This window comes from Protopterus annectens, chromosome 8.part0, assembly GCF_019279795.1.
Source record: "Protopterus annectens isolate FY-2018-M chromosome 8.part0, PAN1.0, whole genome shotgun sequence".
In the NCBI taxonomy this organism is placed as follows: Eukaryota; Metazoa; Chordata; order Ceratodontiformes; family Protopteridae; genus Protopterus; species Protopterus annectens.
The window spans coordinates 500,353,325-500,374,096 of record NC_056741.1 but is presented as its reverse complement, the minus strand read 5'-3'; the positions used below and the strand labels follow the sequence as shown (position 1 = coordinate 500,374,096).

Sequence of the window (20,772 nt, the reverse complement as noted above, 5' to 3'; positions counted from 1 at the left end):
TGGCATTTATGCCTCAGGTGGTGGTGCTGCAGGGCTGCCTCTGTCGGATGCACATACTACACTCCCTGTACATGTTTGGAAGCAGGTTGTGTCATGTTAGGCATCCCTGTTACTATATGAGTGAGTCGGAGGGGGTATCAGTCCCAGTGTTCCTACTGAGCCAGTGTATGTGCTATGCATTGCCTCTTTGCCAAGGCCAGGGCATACTGGGCACGCCTCCTTCTGCCTACTGGGGCAAGGTCAGGTTGTTCCTCCTCCGAGTCACCCTCTGCCTGTGGTGGCCTTGGCAATGGTGGGGGTATGTTTGGCCCAGCCCTATGCTGGTCCTGCTGCAGCTGTTTCCGCAGGATCATATTATGTAGCATAGCACATATTATGATCATTTGGGTACATGTAGTTGGTGTGTACTGCAAGGCTCCACCAGATGTGTCCAGACACCGGAACCGTGACTTGAGCAGCCCAAACACATGCTCTATGACATTACGTGTTTGTGCGTGTGCCTCATTATGGCGTTCCTGTTCAGGTGTGTGTGCATTTCTGATGGGTGTCATCAGCCACGGCTCAAGTGCATAACCTGCATCCCCCACTAGGTGTCCATGTGGGAAGTCCCCACTGGCAAATGATTGGTACAGCTGCGTCAGATGCCAGATGTGGGAATCGTGGTAGCTCCCAGGGCAGCCAGCACACACATTCATTATTATGCCCTGGGCATCACACACGACCTGGCAGTTGATGGAGGGGAATCCCTTGCGGTTAATATAGGCTCTACCCCGCTCACCAGCTGGTGCTTTGATGCGTATGTGCGTGCAGTCTATTGCACCCAGTACATCAGGGTATCCTGCTATTTGCTGGAAGAGACACATATTGCTGGCCAATACCTCATGGGCATTGGGGAAATATACATGATCACAGACATGTGCTGACATGGCATCCAGGAACTGGTGCAGTACCCTGGAGGCTGATGCCTGTGATATCCCCATCATATCACCAGTTGGTCTCTGGAAGGTACCTGTTGCTAGTATTCTTAGGCCAACACATACCTTGGTTTCCACTGGGATGGGTTTCCCTCTGTTGGTTCTGTGTGTGAGACGTGGCCTGCATAGCTCAACAATTTGCTGCAGAAGGTCTCTGTCCACTCTGTAGCGCTCTACTATCTCCAGCTCATGTAACCCATGGTAGGTGACCCTTGGCCTGTATATTCTTCTCCTTCTCCTCACTCTGGGTTGTCTGTCAGCATCTGCATTGTCACCACCCTCAGAAATTCGCCTATGCCTGATTATAACAGCTATGGCAGTCCCTAGCATTTCTGCTCTGAGTTCATCTTTTTTCAGTTTTCAATTCTGATAGCTTACTCCTTTCTTGCAGTATCTCTTGAGAGAAACACCCTGCACTGCTGTTTGCAGTGTTTTAAGTCCTGGGTTGGGCTTCTAGTCTGCCTGTGTAATTGCCTGCTTCCAATTGTTATCACCAATTAACTCCAGCAGTATCCTCTGGCAGCTTCCTTGTATTCTGGTTGTTTCCTTTTTCCTCTCTGTTTCATCAGGGGGAGCAATGTGCACACCAGCTTAAGCACGCTCACAGTTACTTAAACGCGCGCGCACATCCTTACACAGTTTGGACTTGGCTGATTCATGGTAAAACGCGCGCACATTGCCTTACACACGTGCACACCCGTGCAAACCATTGTAAACGGTTTGCAACATGCTCCCACATGTTGAACCTGCCTTACACGTGCGCACACAAGCGCATGCACGTATATCAAGAAAGTTTGAGTGTGGGGAAAGTGTGTACCCTCTATTTTTTGACTTTCCTAGTGTTCTGTTGGGACACACCTCTCTCCCTGATGTCTGTCTGTCATCTGTCACGTTACACTGCCCTCCAATGTGATACGTTTATTTCTATAATTCCCCCCATGATGTCACCTACCTCTTACTCTATTCCTCCCCCTTCTGTAACTCTTACACTACTCGGAAAATGCTCATTACTTATGTGGCAGTGTGATTCAGTATTGTAACCCTCATTTACATAGGATTGCCTAGTAATGCTTAGTTACATCTCTTACACTGAGCTTCCCCCCCTTGGCAACCACTACACAGTGGCCATATTGTTTTTGGTCTGCTAGTCCCTGCATTGTCATTCCATGTAATACATAACACCCACAATTGTGGGCTTATAAGCTTCGGTTTTCACTTTTAGGCAGCGCACCCCGTTTGCTGGTGTGCTGCAGTTAAACATCAAAATCCCCCGAGAAAAAAAAGTTATTTTAAATAATTTTGCATCAATTTTTAATGCCAATGGCCACATATTTGGCCATTGGCATGCTAGATGACACATATGCACCCTTTATTTGGAGCTGACATAGCTCCATTGTCAATTTTGCAGAAATGTACTCAGTTGTCAGCTGAGTACATTTCTGCAGCTAAAACGTCCATTACACGGACTGGTTTGGGCTTCCTGGATCACTCAAATACCTCATTTGCATATCTTTGAGCTGCAAATGAGGTATTGAGTATTTCCACGCCCAGTCCGTGTAAGAGACATTTTAGCTGTCTCTTACACGGAGGTTTGGGCTGTTCTTGGATCGGGAGGCTTACACGGAGGCTTACACTACTCTTAAACTACGTGTAAGCCTTCGTGAATCCTGCCCTATGTGTTTTTATTATATGTTGACTATCCATATCCTTATGTTCATTAATGCATTGTTGCCAGCAAATTAATTGTTTCTTTTTCCAAGTAATGAAAACCGTCCTATGCATTTTGCTTTGAAAATTTCTTGTTACATTGAAAGGATATAAAAGTTCTAGCCATAACTTTATAACTGTATTAGAAGTTACAAATCTTCTAAATGAATTATACATGGCATTTAAGTATTTTAGATTAGTAGGTTTTGTTAGATTATATTGAAGACTAGTGCATAAGATATGCCATGGCTTATTAATATGATTATCTATCATTAAATTCTTTAAAATTGTATTTTCATTTGAATAAATAACAGTGTGAAGAGATTTCCAGTTAGAAGAATAGCACGGATCAATCCAATTTATAATTATTTTAAAAATGGAGGCTGTAATATAAGTTTTAAGATCTGGGAAATTGATTCCACCTAGTTTCCAAGGTCTAATGTGGTGTGTAAAAGCTATTCTGTTTTATTAGGATGCCAGAGAAATCTTAATAGTAATGTATGTATTTGTTTTAAAACATATTTGTCTGGTATTACTGGAATGGCTTGTGCTATATATAGGATTCTTGGGAGTAATATCATTTTTATTACTTGCAATCTATCTTCATATGTTATATATATATTATTCCACTTTATTATATTTGACTTTATTGTGTGTATGATTTCACTATAATTTATATTTAATTTTGTTTCTAATGTTGTACTTAATGTTATACCTAGATAGTTTAAAGAGAGAGTTTGTTTACCAATCATATGATTATCATCTATTTGAAAATCATTTTGTTTTATTCAATATCATAAAATTTGATTTCATTTTGTTAAAATGTAGCCCTGAAATCGAATAAAATTTTTCAACTTGTATATCTAATTCTTTTAATGAATTTTTAGAAGTAGTTGTGGTAAGAAGTATATCATCTGCAAATAACATTATTTTTGAATTATATTGATTATATAAATTTATAATCTCTATTTTGGGATTGTTTCATATTGAGATGGCAAATATTTCAATGGCTAATGCAAATAATATGGGGGATATGGGACAACCTTGTTCTGTGCCTTTTGTCAATATTATTGATTCAGAGGTGAAAGGTCCTAATTTTAAATATGCTAAATTGTTTTTATATATGTTTTTTATTAATGAAATAAAGGAGCTAGGAAACTCATAATACTCTAATATTTTAAAAAAGAAATCCCACTTTAAGGAGTCAAAAGGTTTTTCTATATCCAATGCAATTATTAATGCTTCTTGTTTTTCTCTATTTAAATAGTCAATAATAGTTAGTATTCTTTGTATATTATCATAGGTATGCCTATTATGTATAAACCCTGTTTGATCTTCATTTATAATTTTTATCATAGATTTTTTGATTCTATTGACTAAAACAGCCATAAAGATGTTGTAATCATTGCTGGGTAATGAAATTGGTCTATATGAGCTGCATTTTGATGTATCTTTATTTTCTTTTATTATAGGAGTAATTAATGAGTATCTCCAAGATGGTGGAATGGCATTGTGTGTTTGTATTTCTATTAAGGTTTTTTGGAAGACTGAGATTAGGGATGATGGAAAGATTTTGTATATTTCAGCTATAATGTCATCCATTCCTGGAGCTTTATTATTTTTGCTTTCTTTCATTTTCTCTGAAATTTCTTTATGATTAATTTGCTTTTGAAGCTCTAATTTTAAATTTTCTGGAATTGTTTAAATCAATTCTGGTTTCAAATCTAAATTAAAGTTTTTTGTTTGAATTCCTTCCATCTTATAATGTTCCTTAAAATGATATTTAAAAGCATCTAGTATATCACTTATGTCTGACACCTTCTTGTTCTTCCTTCCTTCATGTATGATAGTAGTAATGTTTTTCTTTTAGATTGCACTTTGACTCTTATCACCAGGTTGTGCATATGTTTAGGAGAAACAGCATATGAGTTTAATTTTAATCTTTCTAGTGCTAGATTAGTTTTATGTGTTAAAATTTCATTAAACTTCTCATGCAAATCATTCATTTTCTTCTTATTAGTAAGTGCATTTGTTAAATTATTATTATTTATTTTTATAATTTGATTTTCTATGTTAAGTAATTCTGATTCATAGGTTCATAGGTTGGTTCATAGGTTCAGCCCTAGGGCCTATACAAGCCTAGCCATAACAATTCCCTGGCTATTTCTTCCCACGTTATTTACTTCCCTGGACCCCTGTCTAGCAGGGCGACTGATGTGATCCCCGGGGTGAATTTCCTTTCTCCCATCCAATCGTCAAGGTTACTTTTGAAGAGGACCAAAGAGGCACTCTGCTTGACATGTATGGGCAATCTATTCCATAGTCTGGGGAGTCTCTGGGTCAGGAACCTTTCCCTCCAGCATGTTTTGTTTATTGTGATGACAAGGCTTAGCTCCCTGGAGCATGTGGCTCTGAGGGATTGGGATTTCTTTAAGTGTAGCATGTCCAACAGCTCTGGGTTTGACATGGCCTTGTATGTTTAGCAATGATCGCCTCTGAGTAGACGATATGCGACAGAGTATAGCTGGAGTTTTTTAAGGCGGTCAGCATAGGGCATCTGCTTTAGGCCAGTGAATCTTTTAGTGAGGTATTTCTGTGGCCTTTCCAGTTGTTGCAGATGTCTTGAGAGGTACATACCAAATGGGGCATTGTATTCTATAATGGGTCTAATGAGGGATGAGTACAGTGGGACAATGACCTCCTTTTTTCTGGATGAAAAGCACTTAGTGATGAGGTGTGTCACATAGAAGGATTTCCTGACTGTTGTGGCGATGTGGTTATCGAATGTGAGACCGCTGTCCACCTGTGTCCCTAAGTCTCTTATCACACTTTCGGTGTTTAGTGTACTGCCACCTATATGGTAATTCACGGATACATGTTTTTTCCCAAAGGGGATAACTATACATTTCTTGGCATTGAGCTTGAGCCCATGGCTCTGGCACCAAGCATCTGTTTCTGTAAGGCCCTTTTGTAGAGTATCCACATCATTTGGGGATTCAATAATGGTTCCCAGTTTGCAGTCATCAGCGAACTTTGTTATCCAGAGTCCCTTAGCGTTGGCCTGTACTTCAGAGAAGTAGATGCCAAACAAGAGCGGTCCCAGGACTGAATCCTGAGGTACTCCACTTGTCACTTGTCTGGAGCTGGATTTGGAGTCGGCTACTTTTACAGTGTGGGTTCTATCAGTAAGCCAGTTAGCAACCCATTGGGTGACGTAGGGATTAATGCCCAGCTTAGTAAGTTTATCTATGATTCCAGAGTGGGGAATGGTGTCAAAGGCCTTGGCAAGGTTTACATAGGCTGTGTGGACCACCTTACCCTTGTCCATGGCTCTGTAGACTGATTCAAAGAAGTCAATCAAGTTCAGGAGACAGGTTCGGCCCTTCACGAACCCAAACTGGGTGGGGTCCAGTGTTTGAAGGTTGCCAATGTCGTTGTTTATAAGTTCCATGATAATACGCTCCATGGCCTTGCAGATAAGGCTTGTCAGACTGATGGGATGGTAGTTTCCGGGATCCAAGGTGGATTCCCCCTTGTGGAGTGGGATAACTGTAGCTGTGCACCACTCAGTGGGCATGAAACCTGAGGTGAGGCTATGATTAAACATGACACTTAGGTGAGGTGCCAGTTCATATTGTAGTTCATGTAGTACACAGCCCGGGATGTCATCTGGTCCCATGGATGCTGTATTCTTAGCTTTGGAGAGTGCGTTTTTTACCTGTGTGGCCATTATTACTGGAATTTGGCAATCTTCCGGTATTGAGATGGGCCATTTAGGGGGTGAGAGGGGGTGAAGTTGGCACTGAATCGATTTGCCAGGATATTGGCGATATCCTTGGGATCAGTATATTTAATGCCATTCTGTTTTTGCTCATAACAGATATGAGCATTGCCATTTAGATTCTTGACATAGTTATAGAATGCCTTGTGGTTGTCTTTGGAATCTTTGGCAATTTTATTTTCGTAACTAGCTTTGGAGGATTTTATGAGGTATCTCAGTTTCTTACTGAGGCTGGTAAGTAAGTTTTTTGCATCCTGGGATTTTCCTCTTTTCTGCAACAGTTTCTTCCTTTTGTTGTAAAGTTTGTTTATGGCAGGGGACCACCAGATTGGCTTCTTTTTTTTTGGATGAGAGCATCTTGGTTCTATTTGGGATGGCATGATTTATGCATGAGTGGATGTGCTCATACAGTGCCTTAATGTAGGATTCAGCAGTTGAACTTTCAGCTCCCGTCTGCATGGGTGTCATGAAGTTTGTCACTTCTGACTTGAGTAGCATGAATTTGGCTTTGGAGAAGTGTTTTATGGAGGTTTCCTTACTGGGGGGTGGGGGGTGGGATGTGGATGTTAAGGGTGATTAGCTTATGGTCAGACGCAACTAATGAGGGGGTGACCATAGGTGTGGAGCATCGATTTCCCATGTTGGGTAATGACCAAGTCTAGGATACTGGAGCCCCTGGTGGGACTATGGATTAGTTGATCCAGGGCATTGGAATTTATGAATTCCAAGAACCATTGGGCAAAGCTGTTGGTACATGAGTAGTTTTCCCAGTTAATGGCAGGGTAGTTAAAATTACCCAGTATTAAGGTGTTTGGTTCTATCTTAATATTTTCCAGAATGTTTAGCAAGGTGTAGTTAGAATCTTGGGGTATGGTGGGGGATCTGTAGCAAGCAACAATTTGGATTGCAGTCTTACCTAGTGCTAGTTGCACCTGGAGAATTTCAGACGCATTGTGTTGGGCAACTAACCTGGTGGTGTGAATATCCTTGGTGAATATTGACACTCCTCCACCTTTAGTGTTTTGGTCCTGCTTTGGTGGCTGAAAAGTGTGGTAAGAGTTGTAGCCAGGTATTACAGGGGTGCTCTCTAGAGCCTTGAACAAGGTCTCAGTTACTGCACAGATATTGATGTTCTCCATTTTTAGGAGTGCCTCGAGAGAGTGCATTTTGAGGTTTAGACTTCTAGCATTGAGTAGCATTACCATTCTTTTAGTTTATTTTTGTACCATGTGATAATTTTACCATAAATATAGGCTTTTAAAGCATCCCATATCATAACTATTTTGAGTTCATTAGTGAGATTAGTGTCTAGAAAGAATTTCAACTCTGTGAGTAGCCAAGGTTTAAATTCTTTTAGTTTCATAATATATGCTGGAATTCTTGTCATTTGTATTAATTTCTTAAAGTTTGTTTGAATATTAATAAGACTTGCTCTATGATATGATAATGAACATGGTATTATTGTAAAACTATTTATCTTTGCATCAAGGTCTTGTGCAACAAAAATTTTATCTATTCTTGTTTGGGTTGTAAATCTATGATCCTGGTGCGAAAATAACAGTGAGTTACCCTCTCTAAATTTGAATGTATCTATTAAATTATGATTTTCAATCCATTTTTTGAGTAGCTTTGCTATAGGGGTTATACATAAATTTCTTTTATTGGTGGTCTCAGAATTATCAAGAATGCAATTAAAGTCACCACCTATTATCAAGCTACCTTTATATGTTTTACTAATAAAGTCTAAATGTTTCTTTGTTGTACCTTTTTCTATTCCTGGAAACCAATAAAGATTCACTAATGTCCAGATTCTATTACTGAATTTTATTATAACAAGTGTTATAAGCCCCTCTTTATCATCATAGCTATAAAGAATTTGGGGATTAATAATATTTCTTCTCCATAGTATCCTAACTCCTCTAGTCTTGGTTTTATATGATGAGTGCACTATTGTTATATACTCATTTGGATTCCATAAATGCTTTTCATCAGATTTACAGTGAGTCTCTTGAAGAAATATTACTTGCGCTTTGTTTAATTTTAAATATTTTAGTAGGTTTGGTCTTTTCTTTGGATTATTTAAACCATTTATGTTCAGTGAAAGTAGTGTCAAGTCCATATATTTTGTTGAGTTTCATGCTTGCTAATATTTATAGTAATATTCGAGTATATTTCATAGTATTGTATTTGGAACAAATTTATCCTTATTTTGTGTATCATAAATAGACTGAACCTCTTTTGTAATACCTTTATATTGATGCTCAATGAGTTAAGTAAAATTATTTTGATTAATATAATCCTTACTTTCAACCTTCCCCTCATCACACATGCAATGATATACATTCCTAATCTGATAGACAAAAACAAAATATCTACCAGATTAACCCTCATGTTTGATTGACAGATTTCCTTATGCTCCATTCTTGTATTATTAGAGACCTTTGAGATTATAAACTAGTATATATTGAATGATATTTATAGTTCTACATATTATGTACATAGTGAAACACATAACAACTAATTGTAGGGTATATACATATATATATTCTATGATTTATCACACCTAGTTGGTAGTGCAAGACATGAATCACTTAAAGTAAAGCTTTAGTTGTACCAAATCATGTACTTTCTGTGTAGTAAGCTATTGATTTTATTTCTTATATAAGTACTGGCATATAGATGTTTTGTGATTTTGTTTTTACATTAATTATTGTTTGACGTTCTTTTATTATGCATAGGTTTATTATATGATAACATGTAAAAAAGCTGTTTTATCTCCAAGCAGTTCTTCCTCATCTACCACTGTAAATGGGATAGATTAAACATAATTGTTACTAAAACAAAGATAACTAAATAATTAGAATTCACACAGATCACATATGTAAATGTAGTAGTGTAGTAGATGAATACCTTTCAAACAGTATTATTTTGGAAACAGCGTGAAGTTGAGGGAAGTAACATCCTTTAGAACTATGGGACAAATTTTCAGTTTAATAATACATACATGACCTTGTCAGCCTGCACATAACAGGATATAAGGTTACCACTTTGTAAAGTAAGACAGATAAAATCATTAGGATCTAGTAGTCCATGAGTGTTTGGTTTCCATTATTTATATTATTTATTTATTTGTTTGCATTTGTTAACCGGGTTGGTCCAGCTGGGTAAGAATTACCCTTTTTCAGTGGAGACCCGAGGGGAAAAGCCCCAAACAAACATACAAATACATATGAATAGAGACAAATTAACAATATTACAGAGGAAAACAATATTATGGGTACAATGGATAAGAAAAACAAACAATGAAAGTTTGAGAATATGAGTAAAGTAGGTCAAAGGCATGCATGCAAAAGATTTATGAAAAGGTGTTCTGAGCAAGATCTCTGAATTAAGTTAAAGTAGGCAAAGAAATGATGATTTAGGTGTGGAATTAGTAGTGTGGGAGTTTTAGGTGGGAGCATGTGAAGGGCATTCCCATTTGGAGGAGAGATGGGAGAGAAGCATGGATAAATTGTTGTGGTTAGGTATATTACGTAGTGGTGTGGGGAGATTGTTCCATAGTTTGGCTATAGTGTGGGATAGTAGTAGTTTACCAGTTGGGTGGATGGGTTTGTGTACATGCAGGAGATTTTGGCCTGTGGATCTCAGGGTACGGGTAGGTGTGTAGGGTGTTAGAGATTTAGCAAGAGAGGGGCATTCTGCTGGTTTAAAGATGAGTTTGTGGGCTGTTGTAAGTTGTAGGAACTTTAGGTGGTTGTGGAGTTCTAGCCAGTTTAGGGTGTGCAGGGAGTGACAGTGATGGGAAGAGTTCTTAGAATTGGTTGCAAATTTGCAGATTTTGTTGTAACAGGCCTCAAGTTTAGCACAGAGTCTGAGTTGTAGGTTGGAGAATAGGGGAGCACCGTACAAGAGAGAGGTGAGAAGGAAGGTAGATGCAAAGGTATGACGGGAAGATGGAGTAAGGTAGTAGTTGTGTCTGTAGAGGAGGCCGATTTTCTGGTGGGTTTTTTTGATTGCTGAGATGATGTTTGAGTCGAATTTTAGGTTTTCATTGATGGTAATGCCAAGTAGTTTGGTACTAGGAATGATTTCAAGAGGGGTGTTATTGTGGCTTTTGATGGAAAATTGGACTTTGTGGAACTGGGAAGTTTTAGTGGGAGTAAATATCATTAGCTTTGTTTTGTTGGCATTTAGGGACAATTGATGCGACTGCATCCATGATTCAATTTTGGAGAAGGCTGTTTGGGTATTAAGTAGAAGTTTGGAGGGGCAGGAGGCTGAGCAGATGATAGTGGAGTCATCTGCGTATTGGATGACTGAGGCTTCAGGGATGGAGAGGTGAAAGTTGTTAATGAATAAGTTGAAGAGCAGAGGGCCAAGTATTGATCCTTGGGGAACTCCTGTGGGTGTAGGTAAGAAAGGGGAGGTTGACTCGTTCCATTCTACAGTTTGCTGGTGCATGGAAAGGTAGCTGGAGAACCAGTCTAGGGTTGAGGGAGACAGATGCAAGTGTGAGAGCTGGGACAGGAGGAGGTTATGGGAAATAGTGTTGAATGCCTTTGAGAGGTCAAGAAAAAGAGAAGATATGTATTTGCCACTTTCACGTGCTAGGTTGACTGTTTCAAGGAAGGAAATGAGGGCTGTCATGGTGCTGTGGCCTGGGCAGAAGCCATGCTGGGTGGGAGAGAGGAGTTTGTGCTGGATTAGGTAGGGCATGAGCTGGGAGTGGATGGCTTTCTCTAGAATTTTAGAGAGAGGAGAGAGTATAGCTATGGGTCTGAAGTTGGTAGTGTCTGTGTTCTTACCACCTTTGTGGAGAGGAATTATATATGCATAATGCCAGATGGTTGGTACATAAGATTCCTGAATGGATCTATTAATGAGGATGGATATGGGATAGGCTATAGATTCGGCTGATATTTGAAGAAAATTTGCTGGAAGGTTGTCAGGGGCATTGCGGCATGGTTTTAGCTTTTGCAGTAGTCTTTTTATAGTATAGGTGGAGACAGGTTTAAGTGAGAATAGCGGTGGAGGAGGGGGGTGAGAGAGAGAGGGTTTGGGGTGCAGGGTGAGGGGTTAGTAATGATGGATGGATTGGGGAAAGTGGAGGATAATTTAGCTATACAATCAATGAAAAATTTGTTGAAGTTAGTGGCCATTTCAAGACTTGAGATGTTGGGATTGGGACAGGGGTTGGAAGTATTAGCAGGATTGAGTATTGAAGAGATGGATGTCCAGAATTTCTTTGGATTGTTTGAGTGTTTGTATTGCAGACTGCTGTAGTAGTTTTTGCGATCTTTTGGTATTGATTTTTTTGCCAGGTTACGAAGATGTTTATATTCTTGGAGGGCGGTGGGTTTTTTCTGTTTTTGGTACAGTTTCCACTTTTTGTTTCTCTGAGTGATTATCAATTTAGTTTCTTGGGACAGCCAGGGGCAGGAATTTGTTTTGATACGTTTGGTTTGTAATGGGGCTACTTTATCAAGTAAGGTAAGGAAGGTTTCTAGTGGAAGGATTTTCAGTGGGGACCAATTAGTAACCTTGAGGCATTCAGGGAAGATTTTGGGGTTGAAGGAAGATAGGTTACGGGATTGTTTGAAAATGTGTTGTTTTTCTATGTGTGAGGATAGGCGGTCAGTGAAGGCTGGTAAGGGGTCGCCTAGGGGGTCTGGTATTACACCAGCTTTCAAGATACGGTTGGGATGTGTTGTTAATATCCAATCTAAGATGGTACCGGAGGAACCATGTTTGTTTGGCCTAGTAGGGAGGTCTATTAGTTGGGTGAAATTGTAGAGGTTGATAGAGTGAGATGGAGTATCTATGAGGAAGGAGGTCCAGTTAATATTTACATCACCAAGAATGTAGGTTTCATATTTGATGTTTGAGTTAAACCAAGAGAGGATGTCTTCCAGAGTTTTGGTATTCTCTCCGGGTGGAATGTAGATGGAGCAGATGCAGATGGATTTATAGTTGTTAAGTTTTAGAAAGCCTACAGTCATTTCTGCATTGGAAAATGTTGGGATGGGTTTGGTCAATGGAGTAAAAGTGAGAGTGGTGTAGTAGATAATTGCTACGCCACCTCCTTTTCTATGAGTTCTATCATTGCATATAATGTGGTAGCCTGGAGGAAGGATTTCATTATCTCTGATGGAGGGTTTGAGCCAGGTCTCAGAGACAGCGGTTATGTCTGGCTGGTTGTAAGAGAGCCCGGCATGAAGGTTGGGGATTTTATTACGGAGGCTTTGTGCATTTAGGGTCATGAGGCAGATAGTCTTGTGTTTGTGTTGATTAGAACTTGGGTTAGGGTGGGTACAGGTAGGGGTTGGGCCTGGGTTAGGGTGGATGTCACCTGACAGAGAGAGTGAGATATGGGAGAGGATCTGATTGAAGAAAAGTAGAGGATAAAGGGAAGTATGTTTTTTTGGGGGGAGGGTTGTCTTAGAGAAAGTAGATAGAGTGGGGTGAGGAGATGGTGATGTAGGGAGTAAGGAGAGTTTGAAAAGATTGGATGGGCTGGAGGAGTAAAGTTCTGGATAGATCTGTGAATATGAGTGAGATATATCTGGGGGTGTGAGGTGGCGGTGTGTGTTGTTAGAGGTAGGTATGTATTAGTGTGGAGGCTAAGTTGGGTAATGTAGGTTAGGGATATTAAAAGGGTAAATAATAGTAGAGCTTATGGGAAGGTAGGCATTGTAGTGTAGATGTGTGAGGTGTGGTGTATGTATGAGAGAGGGAGGGGGTGTGTATGAGATTGGTGTGTGTATGAAGTGCTACGCTCATCATGCAAACTGTAATGTTCCAAAGGTCGCTCTTTTTTCATGAAAGTCCACCAGTTTCACCAATGTAACCACCATGTCTTGTTCGCTGCTCTCGGACAATTGCATGAAAAGGTGACAATGACCATCAGCTGGTAATACATGGAAACAGGAGAGTTCGTATGGATACACTGGAGAATAAATGTTGTAGAGAGCTATCAACCTTTCAGGCTTTGTAGTGTGCAAATTATTTTATGATTCTTTAAAGTAGTTACATATGCAACATCACTTCTACTAATGCACATTTCCTTAAGAGAATGGGAGGAAAAAACAATCAAGTCTGGACTCCCAAAATCTAGCAGTCACTAAAGAGTTTTTGGGGGTTCATGGATGTTCCATACATTGAAGTTTGTAGAAATAGGTAAAACCATGTAATCCATCATCATCATCATTATTGTCACCATCATTAACCTCTATTTCCCATTTGCTACATGGGGTCTGGGTGTCAAAATGGGAAATCATTTGAGATGTTGGAACCCACCAGAGTGAGTCCTTAAACATACAGACTCAATGACCAAAAGATCAGACTTAGTAAGAGATGACATTTTTCAGAACATTTCCTTTCCTCTGAGGTATGGCAACCTCGGAGTTGGGATATATAAGTTTGGGGTTGGTGGGAGCTTGCAACCCACATGGGCAGTTGCGGGGGCAGAGGCTTGCCACAGAAAAAAAGAAGTTTAAAGGAGAAGAACAATTTTCAAGATTTGTTCTTCTCATGTGTTTTCCATCTTTTTTTCAGCTTCTAGGCACTCAGCATTTCAAGTGTTGACATTTCAACAGGCAGCAATCAAAACAGAAAAAAGGGGTTGATGGGGAATCTCACTGGGCAATAAAACCAGGCCACTGGAACATTTCTTATTCCTTAATTATCTGAGCATCTGAAATTTCTTTCAAGTTAATCTCACCTCTGATATGAAGTAATTGTAACATAATTTCTTTACCTAACTTCAGTGTTTGTCTTTATATTTTCAGACACTGGTTTTGATCTGCAAAATTCAGCAGCATCTTGCTCTCATTCTCTTGATTTTGTTAGTTCATGCAGCAAATATTCAGTTGTGTCAACATTTGCTAAATATAAACATGTAGCTTTATTGCATATGAACAGATTTCAGAGTAATCTGTCAAGAATGAGACAGTTAGGAGTATGAGAAGCAATAAAGCTTAACATTAACTTGAAAACTTGTAAACACAAAATATGACACTCGATACTTTTTTGTTTTCAGATGTGCTTGCCAAATTCCTTCTGTGATGTGAGTAATAGAAGTAATTGTGAATTAATATTTACACTTTTGTTGCAGGTAATATATTTGTTATCAGTTTGTCTGTAGCAGATCTGATGGTTGCACTGTATCCCTATCCATTAATCTCGCATGCAATCCTACAGAAGGCATGGACTCTGGGTTATGTCCATTGCAAGATATCCTCAGTCATCCACAGTTTGAGTCTCATTGGATCTGTGTATAACATCTTGGCCATAGCTGTCAACCGATACTTCTGTATTTGCCATAGTTCTATGTATGAGAATCTATACAGCATGAAGAACACCTACCTGTATGTTTTCCTGACATGGACAATAAGTGTTATTTTGCTTCTGCCAATCATATCAGTTAATGCTTTGCAGTATGAACCTCGTGTATACTCCTGTGTACTCATCCTCAGCGTGAACCAGTCATTGACTATTGCAATGTCATCTTTCCAGTTTATACCAATATCCATTGTGATATTCTGTTATGTGAGAATCTGGATCTTGGTCATTCAAGTCAAGTATCGGGTCAGGCAAGACAGCAAGCAGAAACTGAAATCTAGTGAGTTACGGCACTTTTTCACCATGTTTGCAGTTTTTGTTCTTTTTGCAGTTTGTTGGGGTCCATTTAGTGTAATTGGTCTAGTGGTGGGGTTTACTCCTGCAGAAAAAGCCATAAGAATTCCTGATTGGCTGATTACATTAAGTTACTTTATGGCCTATTTTAATAGCTGCCTGAATGGAATTATTTATGGAGTGTTTAACCATAATTTCAGAAATGAGTATAAAAGGATTGCTTTGTCTTTATGTACGTGTATGTCAAAGCAGTTGCAGAAGATGAGCTAGAAATGATACTTTGTTGCATTTGTTCATTTGATTAAATGATCACTATACTTCTAATGGATCTGGGTTAGAGGTTCTAACTTCTGCACTGCTGTCATCAATATCTGTGTCGAATAAAGCTAGAAAAATGCAATTTGACCCCAACACTGATACTTTTTAGTATATAAAGGGCGATTGGCCATAAAGATTTATGGTAAATGTGCACTACTTCCTTGGGCAAAAGTTAAGCCATACTACAAACCAATAAACATTGTTCTGCACACATACAAATCAGGGTTGTAGTCAATGGATTCCCAGGAGCTCCCCCACCCATACTTATCCTAATTCCTTTCAGTGCAACCATGCAATCACTAAGTAAAACTTAACCAGAGAAACATATGTAAGTCCAAATATTGGAAACATGAAACATTGAAAGGCAACTAACTCATTGAACATAACTGCTTGAAGAGCAGTTTATCAAAATGAAAAAAGAACAAAATCTTTTTACACCATTGTACTCCCTGCTAACTACATACCACCTTCAAGAGTGCACCACAGTGGGGAAAAGGCCAATTCCCTGATCCCCACTTTAATGTGATCTTGAACAACAACAACAAAAAAACAGTATATTCACTCAGTTGGATTTCAGTCAGCTGTACTGGCTTTGTTTCTCATTCAACTAGTTGTTTTTTGACACCTGTATTTCTACAGCTATTGATCTATCTATATCTATATTACGTATTATCTCTTTCCACACACACACACACACACATATATATATATATATATATATATATATATATATATATATATATGTTTATATAGTATTTTTCTCCAGAAATGAGGGTAAATGTTTACTACTCAGCTCCATCACTCCCTTTTCAGATCTTTAAGATACTCTGTCACCAGTTAATCGAAGCACACACATTAATGTTTACCTAGAAAATATGTCAGTCCTTAAATGTTCAAAATTGTAACAGTTAGTTCTCAGCAGTCACCTTTCTATGAAAGGATACCCCGCAGTTGCAGGTACATGTAAAAATATGGCAACTCTTAAAACCAACATATATGCCAACACTCACTTGCCCTCAAAGTGAATAATCAATTTCTTGATTTAGAATAAATAAAATATGAACTATTAGACTTCAAAAGTAAATATGCAGACACAGATATTCTTGCAAAAAAGCACAAAATAAATCACAAAAAATAAAATAATGTTTAGCAACAAGAAAAAAGAAAAATCTTTAATATCTGAATTAAAGACTGTTTGCTTCTGGCTACTTTCTTTCTGTAGCTTTTAAGATCAATCTAAAGTTTTAACAGTCCTTACAGGTAGCTAATTTTCCAAGGGAATGAGATACAGTACTTAAAGGGTAGTATGTCCCTCATCTGACTTCTGTAACTTTTTGAATTAAGGGCCATTCCCTCTGTTTTAAGCCCTTAACAAGATTTCCTGTGGCTTTAGCTTGGATTTTAGAAGATGCCTTTCTGCTTCCATAATTGCACATTCAATGGGAAAGAGCAATATTTAGAAACTAGTGTCAAATAAGATATTGACAAGTGAACCAACATAGCAACTTCTAGTGTGCATTAATTCTTTGTTAAAGTACACACATTCAAAGACTCAAGAGTCAAGCTTTTTGTTTAGTCTCTAAACTGTAACACTTTTTTACTGTGCCACCTGAAATTACATATCATTTTACACAATTCCATTCACATATTACATTTCACTGAAAGGACAGTAAAGTGTTGCTTTCTTTGCCTTTTGCTTTTAAACAAAATTACTAACACCCATATTTAACCTGATAGAGTTCAAATGCGGATACTACATTTCTCATGCATTTTCATTACAAGAAAATTAATATATTCTCATTTAATTATGATGTTCCTCACAGCATTTAATTCCTTAATCTTACTCTTTTATTTAATCTTAAATCCAGGAAATGTGGCTTTTGTTCCCTGAAATATTGATGTATATTTTGATAACTTTAATGTAGTCAATCAATGAGGAGCTGTTTAAGAGGAAACAGCAGTACACATAGAAAACACATGCAGACGCAAGCATTTTATATAGGGTTCCCTTTAAAATGGTGAGTGCTTAAAACAGCAAACACTGATTTATCAACCCATTAAGAGTGAAGCCTTAAAATCCCGAAGACACTGAACAGCAATTTTTTTTTTCCCAGGGGATAAAATCACTGACCCATTTTCGGGACTTTGCCATTTCCTCCACTGTGGTGCAATCTCATAGTGCATTTATTTAAGTAGGGGGTGTGGGGGCAAAGTCTCTACTTTATTTTGTGTTTTGAACTTTTTTTTTCTGTAGAATTTTTTTCCCTTTGATATGTACCTTTCCAAGCAACTGCAGCACTTGAAGAGACAACAAAGTTTCCTCACAAGGAAAATTCAAGGTCTTCAGCATCTGTCCTTTGAGGATCATCTGAAATCACTATCACTTTATTCTATTTCATGCAGACTACTCAGAGGAAATCTCTGCTTTGCATATAAGGCAATCTTTGATCATGCTTTAATGGAAATACTGCATATCCATAAGTCAAATGGTACATGGGTTACTCACTCTAAAGGCCTTAACCTAATATGTGACATTAATAGATCCTGCTGGAGGGACAGATTTGTCTTCCAGAGGTTACCACACTTGTGGAACAGACTCCCGCTTCATGTCAAGCAGAGCACCTCATTGGCCCTCTACAAACACAGTCTGGATGATTGGATGAATAACAGTAAATTCACTGCAGAAGTTCCACCTGTGTCCCTCTTAGACAGGGGTTATAGGTGCTGATCATGGAAAAAAGGATAAAACTTGGCTAGCCTTGAAAGGGGCCTAGGGTCATTAGCCTAGTAACTGCCTGTGAGCCTATGATCCTATTGACTATATACCTACTAGACACAAGTACCTCTTATCAGGACTATATCAGGAGCATAGATCTGTAACCATATAAACTAAATTGCCAACACTGCCTTCTAATCATCCTTCTTGAAAGATACATAAGCACCTTACATTCTGTCTGGGTGTTGGGGTGTCTTTGTGTTTCATGCTGTATCCTCTGCAAGAACTTGTCATGTATAGGTGAAATATGCAAGCTTATACTCCACTATACGCCACTTCCAGGGGTTGTGACAGAAAAAGGGCCAACAGATCAGCACACCCACCCAGTTTTTAATTAGTAAACTGTCTTTTGGCTTTTCCCAGTTAGAGGTCGCAGCATCGGAACTCTGGTCCTCTAATGATTGGCAGTGAATTTTAATGGTGTCGAGTTGACAGTCAGGTGCCCAACCTTCAAAGAAGGCACAGCCAGATACACACGCACCTACCTGCATGTTTTTAAATTCACTTGACCATGAGGAGGACATGCAGACTCCGCACAGAAGGTACTCCAGCCGAGAATCAAACTAGACAACCTCTTGCTGTGAGGCGAAAACACTAACTGTTGCAGGACCGCGGCCTCAGCTAGTCTGTTGTCTCATACATCAGCATCTCATATGCAGACTGTATGATATGATGTACAAAGGAATTGTGTTTTTGATCTCATGTTTATGTTAGCAATTATCAGAAAGTAGTTTATATGTTTCTTAAATTCACTGTGTTTATAAGTTCATAGGTAAGTACTAGACTAGCTGCCCTTGTGGGTCATTTAAAGCTTATGAAAATTCTCTTTTAAGGGTAAGAATCAAACCCTATATCTTGAGTTTGTGAGGTAAACACTTTGAATATTATACCAACCTTGTATGTGTACATATATGTTTGTGTGCACGTGTGTGTGTGTGTGTGTGTGTGTGTGTGTGTGTGTGTGTGTGTGTGTGTGTGTGTGTACATACACACACACACACACACACACACACACACACACACACACACACATATATATATTTACATATGTATATGTATATAAATTATTTGTGACTCAGTCTGAAACTGGCAAAGCTTTTACGTTCAGTACTAACATTTTGGTGAACCCCAACTTCACCATCTACCTCCCTTAATGATGCAGCACAAAAACAAGAAAGAAGGGATCCATAAAGCCATAAGTATACCTAGGTGATGTAATTCAAAGTGGAACATTTCTGCAAACAAATTTTTATCTAGATGAGGACAAGATCTTATTCAAGACCTGCATGGTTCAAGGACAGCTTATTGTATAATATTCTCTTTTTATCTCCAATATACTTATATGGATTCATGATGAAATTTCAAAATCCAAATACATTAAGCAAAAATATTTTATGATTTGCATTTCAAAGAAAAAAAAGACAACAAAAATATCAAAGAAGGAAACAAAATCTTTCCTTCTCCAATCCCTAATGTATAAATCCTGTGACCACATTCAGCCCAAATTTGTCTGAATAATGTAGTGTTAAGGAAAATGTTTTCTAATATAAGGTGTAGGGTTAGGGTTAGGTTTAGAATGCATTAGTAAGGTAGTGCAAAGGGGCGAGGCTAATGCATACTAACCCTAACCTTGCCCCTAACCTTAACCCCTCAACTTTCTGTAATTATATCACTGCACAAAACAATACAAGACATACATCAAAAACATACACACATGATCTACACTAAATCTGTCTCAGCACCTAACCCTTACCCTAACCTTGTTCAGTACAACTTGTACACTCATCTCTCATACACATACATCACACAATTACCTACCTTAGGCATTCCATTGACTGTCACTTTTAAAAACTTGTACACATGCACTTCCCACAATAAACCAAATCACCCATACGCTTACTTCCCCATCACACCTCCTTTTCTAAGTGCAACACCCACACACATGACCAAACATCCAGATGACCAAGAATCCACTTGATCACACGTGCACACACTATACCTTCTTGACAAAAGTGTCCTTCCACAGAATATTATGGAGCCCTGTATTTTGCTTCTGGAAAACTGATGAAGTGGCTACATTTTTTTGTTTTATCTAAAGCCTTTGACATGGTAGAAAATAGGGTAATTCTGTACAGAATGGTTTTAGCTCTGACAACTTGTCTTGGATAGAGAACTAAGTATCAAAACATGCAGAAGCCGCAGTTTGTCCTAATACTATGTCATACCCATATCAAATAAAGACTGAGGCCCCACACAAATCCAGCCTTGTTTATATGTATATACATATATATATATATATATATATATATATATATATATATATATATATATTTTTTTTTTTTCTCTTGCTTCTGTGATGATATGAGGCACAATACTGTGTATTTTCCTTGACGTAGAATGCAGATCAGCTGTCCTTACAATATACTGCAAAGAATAGACAGACTCTGGTAAATACACTCTAAGACAATATTAGACAAGGTTGCAAACTGTCTCCTTGGCTGCATTTCATCCATATGTATGAAATAATAAGGAAACACTTGAGACTAATAAACCGAAAGCTAGAGTTGGGGAATGAAAATTGC

At 38.5% G+C, this 20,772-nt stretch overlaps 1 protein-coding gene across 1 annotated transcript in view; it reads left to right on the top strand.

The window, feature by feature from the left end:
- Window positions 1-15,366, top strand: part of LOC122808271 (melatonin receptor type 1C-like) — a 109,220-nt gene extending 93,854 nt beyond the window's left edge. Inside the window, exon 3 of the mRNA XM_044079234.1 lies at window positions 14,576-15,366. Coding sequence (XP_043935169.1) covers window positions 14,576-15,366 — 791 coding nt within the window. The remainder of the gene's footprint in view (window positions 1-14,575) is intronic.
- Window positions 15,367-20,772: the final 5,406 nt, after the last annotated feature.